Below are 14,630 nucleotides of genomic sequence, written 5' to 3' on the forward strand. Positions count from 1 at the left end.
ACACACACACACACACACACACACCGAATCTCTCTCTCTCTCTCTCTCTCTCTCTCTCTCTCTCTCTCTCTCTCTCACTCTCTGTTCATGTTTATCATCGTTATTATTTTTGTATCCTTTTTGTGGGGGGGGGGGGGGGGGGGGGGGGGGGGGGGGGGGGGGGGGGGGGGGGGGGGGGGGGGGGGGGTACTTGTGCACGCGTATGCATATGTGTGGTCTGAGTGTGTGTGCAGCCGCGCACACACACGCAGACGCATGTATATACGAACGCGCACACGCGCACGCGCTGTATAATTTTGGTTTAAAAAATAAAAAAAGAAAAGAAAAGAAAGAAAGTGTGTGGCGTTTAATAATGATAATTATGTTTGGAAGCGCAAGTGAGTCATGCGGTTCTTATCTCTCCCATATCAATACCCCCCCCCCCCCCCAGCCCCCCACCTTCCCCCTCCTCTCTCCCCGTCACCCCCACCACTCCCACCCCGCACACAACCGTTGCCTGTGACTGCCAGAAGACAAGAGATAAATAGCGACGTGTGTTCAGAAAGTATCCACCAGCCGTGCAGACATTGTATTTCGAAGCTTAAAGTGCGGTGTGTATTCGCATGCAAAAATTGTCTCGGGAATGTGTCGCTGTTTCATTTCAACTTTTACTTTGCAGATGTTTATCCGTTCATAAGAAGCAACTTGGTCTTTTTTTTTCTAATTTACAGTGGGTTGGGTTTTTCTCCTTTTTCTCCTTCTCCATCTTTGGTTTGTTTAAAGTCTTTATTTGTTTATATGAACATATTTATTTGCAAATATAAACATTGTTGTTGGTTTTTTGTTTGTTTTTGTTTTTGTTTTTGTTTTTTGTAGTTAGAATCGTCATAACTGACAGATATAAACATCTTGATTGGCAGATATAAACATTCTTACTGGCAGATAAAAACACCTTTGATTCACTGCCAATGTATCATTTCAGCAGCAGCCAGGTATAAAGAACACCTATGTTGCCGAGATGTGATCAGATCATGGGCCAGTCATTCACAGAACGTCTCTTCATTTTCAGTGAGTGGGATAGGCCATATGTCGTTCAATTCACAGGGGAATCCCCACCTATATTTTTAGACGCCATTTTCTACCCAGTGCTTCTGGCACCAGTGAGTGTTTCACTCTAAGTTGACTGGCGGTGATAGGGGGGGAATAATGTTATTTTACCCCCCACACCCCCGCCCCCGCCGCCCACCCCACCGTCTTTGATTACCTGTGAACAGGTGCCCGAAGGACTGCCACCTTGTCGTGTTACTGGGTGAAGGGGGTCTTGCGTGCCTCGGGAATCCCAGGAGCTGTGCCGACGGAAGGTGATGCCCCTGCTGGTGGACACCCAAGCCGGGCAGGTCAAGGGGTAGAGGTCCACTTGTCCTCCAGGTTGGGGGTTAGGCACAGGGCTAGCAACCCGTCGTGTAAAACACACACACACACACACACACACACACACACACACACACACACACACACACACACACACACACACACAAAACAAAAAAAACAAAAAAACCCAACAACTTTGTTACGGAAACGGCAACAGAAGAAAGCAGTCTGTCACGGAAACAGCAGCAAATGAAAGCAATATGTCACGGAAACAGCAGCAGATGAAAGCAATATGTCACGGGAACAGCAGCAGAAGAAAGCAATATGTCACGGGAACAGCAGCAGATGAAAGCAATCTGTCACGGGAACAGCAGCAGATGAAAGCAATCTGTCACGGGAACAGCAGCAGATGAAAGCAGTCTGTCACGGAAACAGCAGCAGAAGAAAGCAATCTGTCACGGGAACAGCAGCAGATGAAAGCAATCTGTCACGGGAACAGCAGCAGAAGAAAGCAATCTGTCACGGGAACAGCAGCAGATGAAAGCAATCTGTCACGGGAACAGCAGCAGAAGAAAGCAATCTGTCACGGGAACAGCAGCAGATGAAAGCAGTCTGTCACGGAAACAGCAGCAGATGAAAGCAGTCTGTCACGGAAACAGCAGCAGATGAAAGCAATCTGTCACGGAAACAGCAGCAGAAGAAAGTATCAGCAAAGTGTGTAGCGGGACTCCAGAATCATGTCCATAGACTGGCCCATCACAGACAAGAGTGGCAGTTCTTCGTTACCGCCCTGCACGCCAGAGGGCGTAATGTACTTTCTGTTTTTCGTTTTGTTTTTGTTTTTTTTATCGACGGGTGCAACAGCCGAGTTGTTAAAGCGTTGGACTTTCAATCTGAGGGTACCGGGTTTGAATCTCGGTAACGGTGGGTAAAGGGAGGACATTTTTCCGATCTCCCAGGTCAACATTGATTCAAACTCTCGACTGTTGGCCGCCGTTCTTTCTCTGTCTCTGGACCTTGCAGTTGGAATGAACTTCCTCTTTCGCTTCGTCAAGTCTCCACACTCAACTCTTTCAAGTCTGGCCTTAAAACTCACCTCTTCCCAAAATAGCCTCCCTTCCCTGCCTCTTCCTTGTCTTTAGTTTCTCCAGTTTTAGAGTTATGCGTGCGTGAGAATGACTGGTGCGAAAGCGCTTAGATTTGTCTCTGCACAAGATTCAGCGCTATATAAGTACCATTATTATTGTTATTATTATTGTGCAGATCTTCTAATGTCTGAACCCCCTTCGTGTGTATACGCAAACGGAAGATCAAATACGCACGTTTAGGATCCTGTAATCCATGTCAGTGTTCAGTGGGTTATGGAAACGAGAATATACCCAGCATGCACACCCGTGAAAGCGCCGTATGGCTGCCTACATGGTGGGGTTAAAACGGTCATACACGTAAAAGCCTACTAGTGTACACACGAGTGAACGTGGGAGTTGCAGCCCACGAACGAAGATGAAGAAGTGAACTTATTTTTGACTCACTTGTGTAAACAAAGTGAGTCTATGTTTTAACCCGGTGTTCGGTTGTGTGTGTGTGTGTGTGTGTGTGTGTGTGTGTGTGTGTGTGTGTGTGTGTGTGTGTGTCCGTGTGTCTGTGTGTCCGTGGTAAACTTTAACATTTACATTTTCTCTGCAAATACTTTGTCAGTTGACACCAAATTTGGCATAAAAATAGGAAAAATTCAGTTCTTTCCAGTCATCTTGTTTAAAACAATATTGCACCTCTGGGATGGGCAAAAAAAAAAAAAAAAAAAAAAAAAGATAAAAAAAGAAGCCTAATTATATGCAAACTGCATTTACTGTTATATTTATATTTTTTGTATTCTCTAAACTTGGCACTCTGACCTCTTATTCTGACACAACAACAAGAGGAGTCATTATTATCATTTTTTGTTCAAACATGATTTTTTTTTTAATTTTGCAAACGTTTTGGTGCAGATAGTAAAAAAGGGAAATTACTCTGTAATTAATGCTAAGGGACTTAATTTATCACAAGTGAGTCTTGAAGGCCTTGCCTCTCTTGTTCTTATTGTGACGCCGCACAGAGGAACTGTTCAGTGGGTTCCTTCAGGTCTGTCGGTTGTGTGAAGGAGGAAAGTGGCAGAGTGGTCAAGATACTCATCTGCCAATGCAGAGTCCGTGAGGGTGTGGGTTCCAATCCCACTCTCGCTCTTTCTCCAAAGTTTGACTGGAAAATGAAACCGAGCGTCTAGTCATTCGGACGAGACGATAAACCGAGGTCCCGTGTACAGCACGCACTTGGCACACTGAAAAAGAACCCATGGCAACGAGACTGTTGTCCCCTGGCAAAAAAATCAGTAGAAGAAATCTACTCTGATGTATATGTATGTACTCAAGGCCTGACTAAGCGCGTTGGATTATGTTGCTGGTCAGGCATTTGCCTGGCAGATGTGCTGTAGCGTATATGAATGTGTCCGAACGCAGTGACGCCTCCTTGAGAAACTGAAACTATCGGTTGTGTGTCAAAGCGTGGTTTCACTTCCGGTTCGTGATGCATTGTTGTCAGTCCATCGTTGTTTTGTTTCCTGTCTTCTCTCCGTCTCCCTTCTTCAACAGCTCCTTAGAAGATTGCTTCAGCAAGTCATTTATTTTTTATTATCATTATCATTATCATTATTATTATTGTTACTACTACTACTACTACTTAAAAAAAGTTATGTATTTATTTGTGTACGCTTATAGTTGACTTCATCAGGTTTTTGCGCCTTATACATATTATTATTATTAGTAGTAGTTCATTTTTTTATGTATTTATCTATTATTTATTCACCCCCCCCCCCCCCCTTTTTTTTTCTCTCAAGGCCTGACTAAGCGCGTTGGGTTACGCTACTGGTCAGACATCTGTTTGGCAGATGTGGTGTAGCGTATATGAATTTATCCAAACGCAGTGACGCCTCCTTGAGCTACTGAAACTGGAACTGAACTCAGCAAGGTCTTTAGATCTTGTCACGTGGTCATATATGCCCAGCTTTGTTTTCTTAAGTGATGTCAGCAGATCTTCATAATGTCCAGTCTGCTGCTTGATGGTCTGACGTACTTGTACATTGGGGATGTGGTCAGTGTATGTGATGTTTAGTATCTTGAGATTACACCTCGTTTCCAAGGCTTGGATTCTTCTTTCCGAGTCTGCCGTGAGGGTCCATGTCTCGCATGCACACATGAAGATGGAATGTACCAGTGCACGCGGGAGTGTAATCTTGTGTTTAATGAAAATGTTGCTGACCTTCTATATAGGTTTCAGTCTGGACAGTGCTGATGTTGTCTTTGTTTCCCTTGAGAGGATTTCTGGTTTGGATCCTTTATTGTTGATGATGGATCCCAGGTAGGTCAACTGTTGAACAGTTCCTAGGTCTTTATTGCAATGGGAAATCATTTACAGCTCAGTCTTTTGTGAAGGACTAGGACTTTCAAACTAGGAGGCAAAATTGCACTGGCGGCCTTGGGGGCTAGCTGGCCTTTGGGAACCATCCCAAAACAGCGACTGTCCTAAAACCTTGGCTGAAAGAGTGGGGATGTTACATGGGCAAGACAATCTCCACTATAATCAAATTCTAGCCCAGATAGTCGGGGACAGCAGTTGCCTCCTCTGCTGTTGTGATGGTCATAGTGGAACACGACTGACTGTCCAACAGTTTATGTCCCTGGACAGTTATATCAACAGTGATGGTCGTGTTGTGCTGACCATCGACCTGGTCTTTCTTGCGCCGATTTCCATGCCTTATTTTGTCGATGTTTCACGTCCTGCCAAGCCGACAATGTCGTCTGCAAAGTGAAGGATCGTGATGGTTCGTCCTCCAGTGCTGAATGTGCTGACACGATCTTCAAGCACGTCAGTAATGATGTGTCCCAGCAATATGTTGGACGGTCTTCTGGGGTAACCTTGACAGTCCAGGTACCTTGAGCAATGGTCTTTCGTGTCGACGTTGTTGATGGCCGTTTGAAGGTGGGTGTTCAATTCTTCAATCTGGTCATCATCACTGTTCGTAAGCGGATGGTCATGATCCTACTGGACACCGGGCAGCATCCAAATACTGCATTCTTTGTGTTCTTGTTGACCCAAAACCACACTCCGTGTACATGTTCTCTTCTCCACTATAGTACAAGACATAGTCTGATCATAGTATCCGTGTGCATGTTCTCTTCTCCACTATAGTACAAGACATAGTCTGATCATAGTATCCGTGTACATGTTCTCTTCTCCACTATAGTACAAGACATTGTCTGATCATAGTATCCGTGTACATGTTCTCTTCTCCACTATAGTACAAGACATTGTCTGATCATAGTATCCGTGTACATGTTCTCTTCTCCACTATAGTACAAGACATTGTCTGATCATAGTATCCGTGTACATGTTCTCTTCTCCACTATAGTACAAGACATAGTCTGATCATAGTATCCGTGTACATGTTCTCTTCTCCACTATAGTACAAGACATAGTCTGATCATAGTATCCGTGTACATGTTCTCTTCTCCACTATAGTACAAGACATAGTCTGATCATAGTATCCGTGTACATGTTCTCTTCTCCACTATAGTACAAGACATAGTCAGACATAGTCTGATCATAGTATCCGTGTACATGTTCTCTTCTCCACTATAGTACAAGACATAGTCTGATCATAGTATCCGTGTACATGTTCTCTTCTCCACTATAGTACAAGACATAGTCTGATCATAGTATCCGTGTGCTGTGTTCTGTGTCTTCTTGTCGACCAAAATCACACCAGCTTCACAGAGTCCGAGGATGTGCAAGGTGTACCTGTCCATCTCATTGGTCAGTTCTGTCGGTTTTTACACCTGACTGAGTGTTCTTACGTTCCAAGCGGCGAATTTTGTATTTTTTTGTACAAAAATCGCCGCTTTTAAAAAAAAGATATATATATATTTAAATTATTTTTTTTAATTCAACAGATTTATCTGTGTGAAATTCGGGCTGCTCTTCCCAGGGAGAGTGCGTCGCTATACTACAGCGCCACCCCCCCCCCCCTTTTTTTTTTTTTTTTTCCTGCGTGCAGTTTTATTTGTTTTTCCTAACGATGCGGATTTTTTTTTCAGAATTTTGCCAAGAACAACCCTTTGGTTGCCGTGGGTTCTTTTACGTGCGCTAAGTGCATGCTGCACACGGGACCTCGGTTTATCGTCTCATCCGAATGACTAGCACCCAGACCACCACTCAAGGTCTAGTGGAGGGGGGAGAAAATATTGGCGGCTGAGCCGTGATTCGAACCAGCGTGCTCAGATTCTCTCGCTTCCTAGGCGGACGCGTTACCTCTAGGCCATCACTCCACAATATGATGGTGTTCCTTCCACAAATAGTCTGTGGTTTTTCCCAGTAGCACATTTTTAGCATTCGCCCAGGTTGAGGTCGGGGGATGGTGCATGTAGTCATAGATATTCTCAATTCTTTCATTCCTGCAGCATGGTTGTCCGGTTTACAAAGGGAATCTCACCCTTCATTCCTGGAGACCAGAAAACCGTGCAGCAGAGAATTCCCCTTTCCTCCCTACGGCCCGGAAAGTCGGTTCTCGCGGTAAGCGCTTTGAACTTCGCGCGAGTCGCGTCATTAGAGCGCGTCATCTAACCTTGACAGGGTCACCAGCGGGGCAGTGTTAAAGAGTGGAATGGATGTCAGACACCCCCTTCCCCCTCCCTGGACTGTGAGAAAGAGGCCGCCACTACATTCTTGCCGATGTGCTGTGTAGATACACAGAAAATGGAATGTGTAGAAAATTCGGATTCTTGAGTTTTATAACGATTTATCAGATGATGATTTCGATCTGTTAAACCTGAATGATGAGGAGAGAGTGCAATTAGCTGAACACTGCTACAGAAGCACAGATAGCGAGCTCCAACCGATCCAATAATTATCATCTCCTTATTTTTTCCCCCATAATGATGCAGCGTGTCTTGGGAAAGTGCTGTCTAGCAGAGTGCATCCCTCTCCAGATCGGATTTTCCTGTCGGGCTTACTTTCGAACATGCAGCAGGTAGTATCGGAGTACATGGTTTAAGTAGCAGAACAGAATCTCTTACCTGATTTTGTAGAATAGACAGTAAGTGATTGATCTTTATTTGCAGATATAAACGTCTTTATTTGGAAACATAAGTTTTCATTTGCAGATGTAAACATCTTTATGTGCAGACATAAACATCGTTATTTTTACAGACACGAACATATTTTGCAGACGTAAAAGCCTTTATTTTGCAGACACGAACATATTTTACAGTCATAAAAGCCTTTATTTGTCAGACACGAACATATTTTGCAGTCATAAAAGCCTTTATTTGTCAGACACGAACATATTTTGCAGACGTAAAAGCCTTATTTGTCAGACACGAACATATTTTACAGACATAAAAGCCTTTATTTGTCAGACACGAACATATTTTACAGTCATAAAAGCCTTTATTTGTCAGACACGAACATATTTTACAGTCATAAAAGCCTTTATTTGTCAGACACGAACATATTTTGCAGTCATAAAACCTTTATTTGTCAGACACGAACATATTTTGCAGTCATAAAAGCCTTTACTTGTCAGACACGAACATATTTTGCAGACGTAAAAGCCTTATTTGTCAGACACGAACATATTTTGCAGTCATAAAAGCCTTTATTTGTCAGACACGAACATATTTTACAGTCATAAAACCTTTATTTGTCAGACACGAACATATTTTGCAGTCATAAAAGCCTTTATTTGTCAGACACGAACATATTTACAGTCATAAAACCTTTATTTGTCAGACACGAACATATTTACAGTCATAAAACTTTTATTTGTCAGACACGAACATATTTACAGTCATAAAACCTTTATTTGTCAGACACGAACATATTTTGCAGTCATAAAACCTTTATTTGTCAGACACGAACATATTTACAGTCATAAAACCTTTATTTGTCAGACACGAACATATTTACAGTCATAAAACCTTTATTTGTCAGACACGAACATATTTACAGTCATAAAACCTTTATTTGTCAGACACGAACATATTTTACAGACATAAAAGCCTTTATTTGTCAGACACGAACATATTTTACAGTCATAAAACCTTTATTTGTCAGACACGAACATATTTTGCAGACGTAAAAGCCTTTACTTGTCAGACACGAACATATTTTACAGTCATAAAACCTTTATTTGTCAGACACGAACATATTTTGCAGTCATAAAACCTTTATTTGTCAGACACGAACATATTTTACAGTCATAAAACCTTTATTTGTCAGACACGAACATATTTTGCAGACGTAAAAGCCTTTATTTGTCAGACACGAACATATTTTGCAGACATAAAAGCCTTTATTTGTCAGACACGAACATATTTTACAGTCATAAAACCTTTATTTGTCAGACACGAACATATTTTGCAGATATAAAGCCTTTATTTGTCAGACAAGAACATAATGATTATTTCCAGATATCACCACACAGCACTGCTGACACTGAAACCATCGAAGCGCTAGCACCCAGCCCAACACCCGGCCATGCCCAACACCAGCACCGCTGTCACCGCAGAGTGGGAGACGGAGACGGATGGGGGTGGTGGGGATAGTGACGTGGAGCTGGCCTCCATGTACCTTCAGTACCACGTGACCTACATGCTGTGGCTGGTGGTGCCCCCTGTGCTGCTGGCGATGGGTTGCCTTGGCAACGCGATGACGGTGGTGGTGATGAGCGGAATGCGGGCCTCGGAGAGTACGGCCTGTCTGGCTGGGTACTTCACGGCTCTGGCGCTGTCCGACCTCGTGCTGCTCATCACATCCGTGCTGTGGGACTGGCCCTTTCATCGCCTTCGGAACCCCCGTCCCGTACTTCGGAGAACTCCCCTGCACCATACCCTTCTTCCTGCTCTACGTGTCCTCCATGACGTCAGCCTGGTTCCTCGTGGCCATGACGTGTCAGCGGATGTTATCAGTGGTCCTGCCGCACCGCGTCGGGGTGCTGTGCACGGCGAGGAGAGGGAAGGTCGTCATCGCCGTCATCGTGATGGTTTCCCTCGTGGTCAACCTGTACATTTTCTTCCTCTATCGCGAGGAAGCCGTGGACGATTTGTACACGGAGTGCGTGAGCATTGACGAAGACGTTGCCTACGTTTTCCGGCTCCTGGATCTGTTCCTGGCCTCGTTGATTCCTTTCCTTTTCCTCATCGTCGCCAACAGCATTCTGATCCATCGGGTGGTGCAGTCGGTCCGGATGTCCGGCAAGGTCAGCAGCGCCGGCAAGGACGACCAGAGGTCAGCAGAGCGTGCGAATCCCGTGTCCTCCATGACCACCACCCTCATCGCCACGTCAGCAGCTTTCCTCGTGCTCACGATGCCTACCTGCGTGCTGGACACGTACACGGAGGCTGTCGGTGTCTACAAGAACGAGCTGGAGGATGAGGAGCTCAACGAACGGCTGTTTGTGGCGGATACCGTGTGTGCCCTGGTCTGGATGAGCAACAGCGCCGTCAATTTTTACGTCTATGTTTTGAGCGGGAGGAAGTTCCGGGAAGAGACCAAGCGGTGCTTGTGCTCGTGCTTCAGGAGATGTGTTGCCCCCCTGAGGGAGTGAACGCCACGTGCGTGACATGGACTGCACGTGCAAATCGATTCTGGAGACTGATCTGCATCTGCATCTGAAGCAGTGATCATGGGAACTAAGCAAAAACTCTCTTCCATCACAACTGACACAATCAAACGTGGCAGTACATCCATCCCTCTTTCCAGTTCAGTCAGGAACCTCGGCGTTGTCCTTGACAACACACTGTCCATGCAAAAATTTATCAGTCAGACATGTCTTTTTCCTGCCATCCGGAAATAAATGTCCATTGACGCAACATCCAGACTTGTCGTTTCTATCACTCTCTCTCGCCTTGACTACTGTAACTCTCTGTTGTCTGGTTTGCCTGCTTCATCCATTCAGTCCCTTCATCGCATACAAAACTCTGCTGCCCGACTCGTCCTCAGAAAGAAAAGATCTGAGCACATCACTCCTCTTTTGCGACATCTTCACTGGCTCCCTGTCTCACACAGAATAAAGTACAAGATCAGCACTCTATGTTATAGATGTATTCACAAATCTGCCCCTTCCTATATCTGTGGCTGCCTTCACCTCTACACTCCACCTCGCTCACTACGATTGGCTTCGGATCCACTCTGTTTACGCATACCCAGATTCAAACACTCGACTGTTGGCCGCCGTTCTTTCTCTGTCTCTGGCCCTTGCAATTGGAATGAACTTCCTCTTTCGCTTCATCAAGTTTCCACAGTCATCTCTTTCAACTCTGGCCTTAAAACCCACCTCTTCCCAAGATAGCCTCCCTCCCCTGCCTCTTCCTTGTCTTCAGTTTCTCCAGTTTAAGAGTTACGCATGCGTGTGGATGACTGGTGCGAAAGCGTTTTGATTTGTCTCTGCACAAGATTCAGCGCTATACAAATATTATTATTATCATTATCATTATTATCATCCTACCTTGTTTTGGACTCTGTTTAAATCTTTCGGCATTAGGTTTCTTCTTCTTCTTCTTCTTCTCTGTGCAGAGTCGTTGGGCGCCACACAGAAGAACTGTTCATCAGGTTCCTCCAGGTCTGTCAGCTGTGTGTCAAAGCCTGGGTCTCTGCAAATGGTTTTCTGTCCATTCTGCAGTGTTGCCAGTCCTATTTTTTTTCTTTCTGTTTTTCCCTTCTGTCTCCCTCCGCGGTGAGAAGAGAAAACCGAACAGACTGTAGCATGGTGAAATGGAACTTGTCATTAGACAACACGCCTAAACAAACGATAGCTTGGTGAAATAGAAGCTGTCATAAGAGAAAATTGAACAGACTGTAGCATGGTGAAATAGAAATTGTCATTAGCCAACAAACCTGAACTGGCTTTAGCCTGATGAAATAGAGGTTGTCATTAGAAACCAAACCCGAAAAGATTATAGCATGATTTATAAATTCTCCTGAGAAACGAAACCTGAACAGACTATTCTGTAGCCTGGTGAAATAGAAGTTGTCATGAGAACAGCTGGTTTCCAAAGAACGGCACTGCACAGCACTAACTCTGTTGCTTGCGTTGATGACTGGATCACTCTGTGGCAACGAGTTAGTGATAAGGCAGCAAGTGCCAGACTCTTCTCCACACCCCTCCCCAACACACACACGCACACACACACACACACACACACACATATGCACGCACGCACGCGAGCTAGTTATAAAGCAAATACGCTTGCTCAACAAAGCAATGTCAGAGGACTGGGAGGGGCGACGTTAACTCACTCAGTACGGCCAGTCCTCTCTTCTCCTCTACACAGACCCCTCGGATGTCCAGTGGGTGTCTCAATGACCCAACCTTTAGCTTCCGTCGTCAGAATTGTGGTATTCTTTGTCAACATTCACGTCTTCAGTATAAGAGCCTTCCGCTTGTAATATTTTGATGGTGGTAATTGGGGAGAAACGCTGTTGACGTCGTCTCTTTCGCCGTTCGTATGGAGAGAGTTAACTCTCTTTAATGTGGTCCACACGACAGAAAGAGCGAAGAAACACACACACACCTGGCCTCACGATTGTTCTCCCACCATTTTACACTGACTGAGTCTTCTCCAGCCTTTGTGGATGACTCCACTTCATCACTGGTGTAGCATGGCCATGTTACATTCTTTTTTTCTTTCTTTTTTTCATATTATTTGATATTTATTAACTTCATTATTTACTTTGTTTTCTCAACGCCTGACTAAGCGCGTTGGGTTACACACACACACACACACACACACACACACACACACACACACACACACACACACACACACACACACACACACACACACACACACACACACACACATCTCAAGTTAATACACACACAAAGCTCAAAGCCAAACATCTTGTTACTTACATATCTATATGGATGGCATATATAAGGTGCTGTGGGCATTGACTTCCATAATGAATACATGAACAGTGTGTTAAAGTCATTGTGAAATGGTCGATGTAAAGGTAATTTTCGTAATGACTTTAACGTGGGTACATGAACAGTATGTCGAGTACACTATGGAACACAATCTATCCATTTATCATATGAACCACAGGCTTTTGGGCTGTCGACCTAATATCAGACTTGTATGCTTTGCACTGGTAAAATGTCGAGTACATGGAACACAGTCTATCTAATTATCATATGAACAACAGGCTTTAGGGCTGTCGACCTAATATCAGACTTGTCTGCTTTGCACTGGTAAAATGTCGAGTACATGGAACACAGTCTATCTAATTATCATATGAACCACAGGCTTTAGGGCTGTCGACCTAATATCAGACTTGTCTTCTTTTTCTTTTTTTATCACAACAGATTTATCTGTGTGAAATTCGGGTTGCTCTCCCCGTGGAGAGCGCGTCACTACACTACAGCGCCACGCTTTTTATAAAAAACAAAACAAAAAGCACAAAAAAACCCCAACCCCCCCCCCCCCCCAAAAAAAAAAAAACCCAACTTTTTCCTGCGTGCAGTTTTATTTGTTTTCCCTACAGAATTTTGCCAAGAACAACCCTTTTATTGCCGTGGGTTCTTTTACGTGCGCTAAGTGCATGCTGCACACGGGACCTCAGTTTATTGTCTCATCCAAATGACTAGCTTCCAGACCACCACTCAAGGTCTAGTGGAGGGGGAGAAAATATCGGCGGCTGAGCCGTGATTCGAACCAGTGCGCTCAGATTCTCTCGCTTCCTAGGCGGACGCGTTACCTCTAGGCCATCACTCCACTTATGGAACACAGTCTATCTATTCATCATATGAACCGCAGGCTTTAGGGCGGTCGACCCAGTTCTAAACTTGTATGCTTTGCACTGGTCATGGGCTGCAGGGCTGGCCAAAACGAAAAGCGTTATCTCCCTTGTGGGGCTGGCCCAGACCACACTGTTAATCCGATGAGACAAAATTTTAATGTTTAACGAACGAACGAACGAATGTTTTTATTCAGATAAGGCCAGAGCCCCTTACTGAAGGGGGATTCATTGATAAATAATAATTAGAAAATGACATGACACAGTAAGTAGACAATACAGATCAACCAAAAATTGTAAACACAATATCAACCATATCACCCAAAATAGTCAACACAAATATTCAACAACATTCACGAGATAACTGTACGTAGTCTCTTCAATCCTTCATATATATATATGGCTAAGTTATGCAGAGTACATTCCTGTCTTGAAGGAATGTTTATATGCCGAGAAAAACAGCAACGCTCGGGGAAACAACAACAACAAAAACAACAAACAACAAAAACCAAAACAACAACAACATTATATCTCGTTTTGGGCTGTGTCAGTACATACTGCTCAGTCTGATATGAGACGCGCGTTGTTGGTCTTGTGAAGACGGCATCAACACTTTGAAAAACGACTGTTGGCCGCCGTTCTTTCTCTGTCTCGATCTGGACCTTGCAGTTGGAATGAACTTCCTCTTTAGCTTCGTCACGTCTCCACACTCAGCTTTTTTCATGTCTGGCCTTAAAACCCACCTCTTCCCAAAATAGCCTCCCTTCTCTGCCTCTTCCTTGTCTTCAGTTTCTCTAGTTTTGGAGTTATGCATGCGTGTGAATGACTGGTGCGAAAGCGCTTTGATTTGTCTCTGCACAAGATTCAGCGGTATATAAATACCATTATTATTTACTGATTATTATTATTATTATTATTATTATTATTATTATTATTATTAAAACTGCATCTCGTTTGGGGTTGACCCGATGTATACCAGTATGGCCACTATGAGACACAAACTGTATGGAGATGGACATCAGAGCTGTGCACTATGAGACAAGCTGTGTGCTGTAGAGAGATGGACATCAGAGCTGTGCACTGTGAGACACAAGCTGTCTGCTGTAGAGAGATGGACATCAGAGCTGTGCACTGTGAGACACAAGCTGTCTGCTGTAGAGAGATGGGCATCAGAGCTGTGCACTGTGAGACACAAGCTGTCTGCTGTATGGAGATGGACATCAGAGCTGTGCACTGTGAGACACAAGCTGTCTGCTGTAGGGAGATGGACATCAGAGCTGTGCACTGTGAGACACAAGCTGTCTGCTGTAGAGAGATGGACATCAGAGCTGTGCACTGTGAGACACAAGCTGTCTGCTGTATGGAGATGGACATCAGAGCTGTGCACTGTAAATCACAAGCTGTCTGCTGTATGGAGATGGACATCAGAGCTGTGCACTGTGAGACACAAG

The 14,630-nt window shown here is 44.4% G+C and overlaps 1 protein-coding gene across 1 annotated transcript; it reads left to right on the forward strand.

Moving 5' to 3' along the window:
- Positions 1–561: 561 nt before the first annotated feature.
- Positions 562–9,988, forward strand: LOC143277600 (uncharacterized). Its single transcript, XM_076582476.1, has 3 exons — positions 562–590; positions 8,853–9,319; positions 9,351–9,988. The coding sequence occupies exons 2-3, from the start codon at positions 8,920–8,922 to the stop codon at positions 9,986–9,988; spliced, it is 1,038 nt and encodes a 345-aa protein (XP_076438591.1). The 5' UTR covers positions 562–590; positions 8,853–8,919.
- Positions 9,989–14,630: the final 4,642 nt, after the last annotated feature.

This window comes from Babylonia areolata, chromosome 34 (assembly GCF_041734735.1).
Source record: "Babylonia areolata isolate BAREFJ2019XMU chromosome 34, ASM4173473v1, whole genome shotgun sequence".
NCBI lineage: Eukaryota > Metazoa > Mollusca > Gastropoda > Neogastropoda > Buccinidae > Babylonia > Babylonia areolata.

What these genes read in the sequence shown, in the direction of transcription:
- LOC143277600 (XM_076582476.1), top strand. Translation starts at nt 8,920, where the DNA reads ATGCCCAACACCAGCACCGCTGTCACCGCAGAGTGGGAGACGGAGACG. An exon ending in TGACGTCAGCCTGGTTCCTC is followed by an intron (nt 9,320 to 9,350) that starts GTGGCCATGACG and finishes GGATGTTATCAG; the next exon opens with TGGTCCTGCCGCACCGCGTC.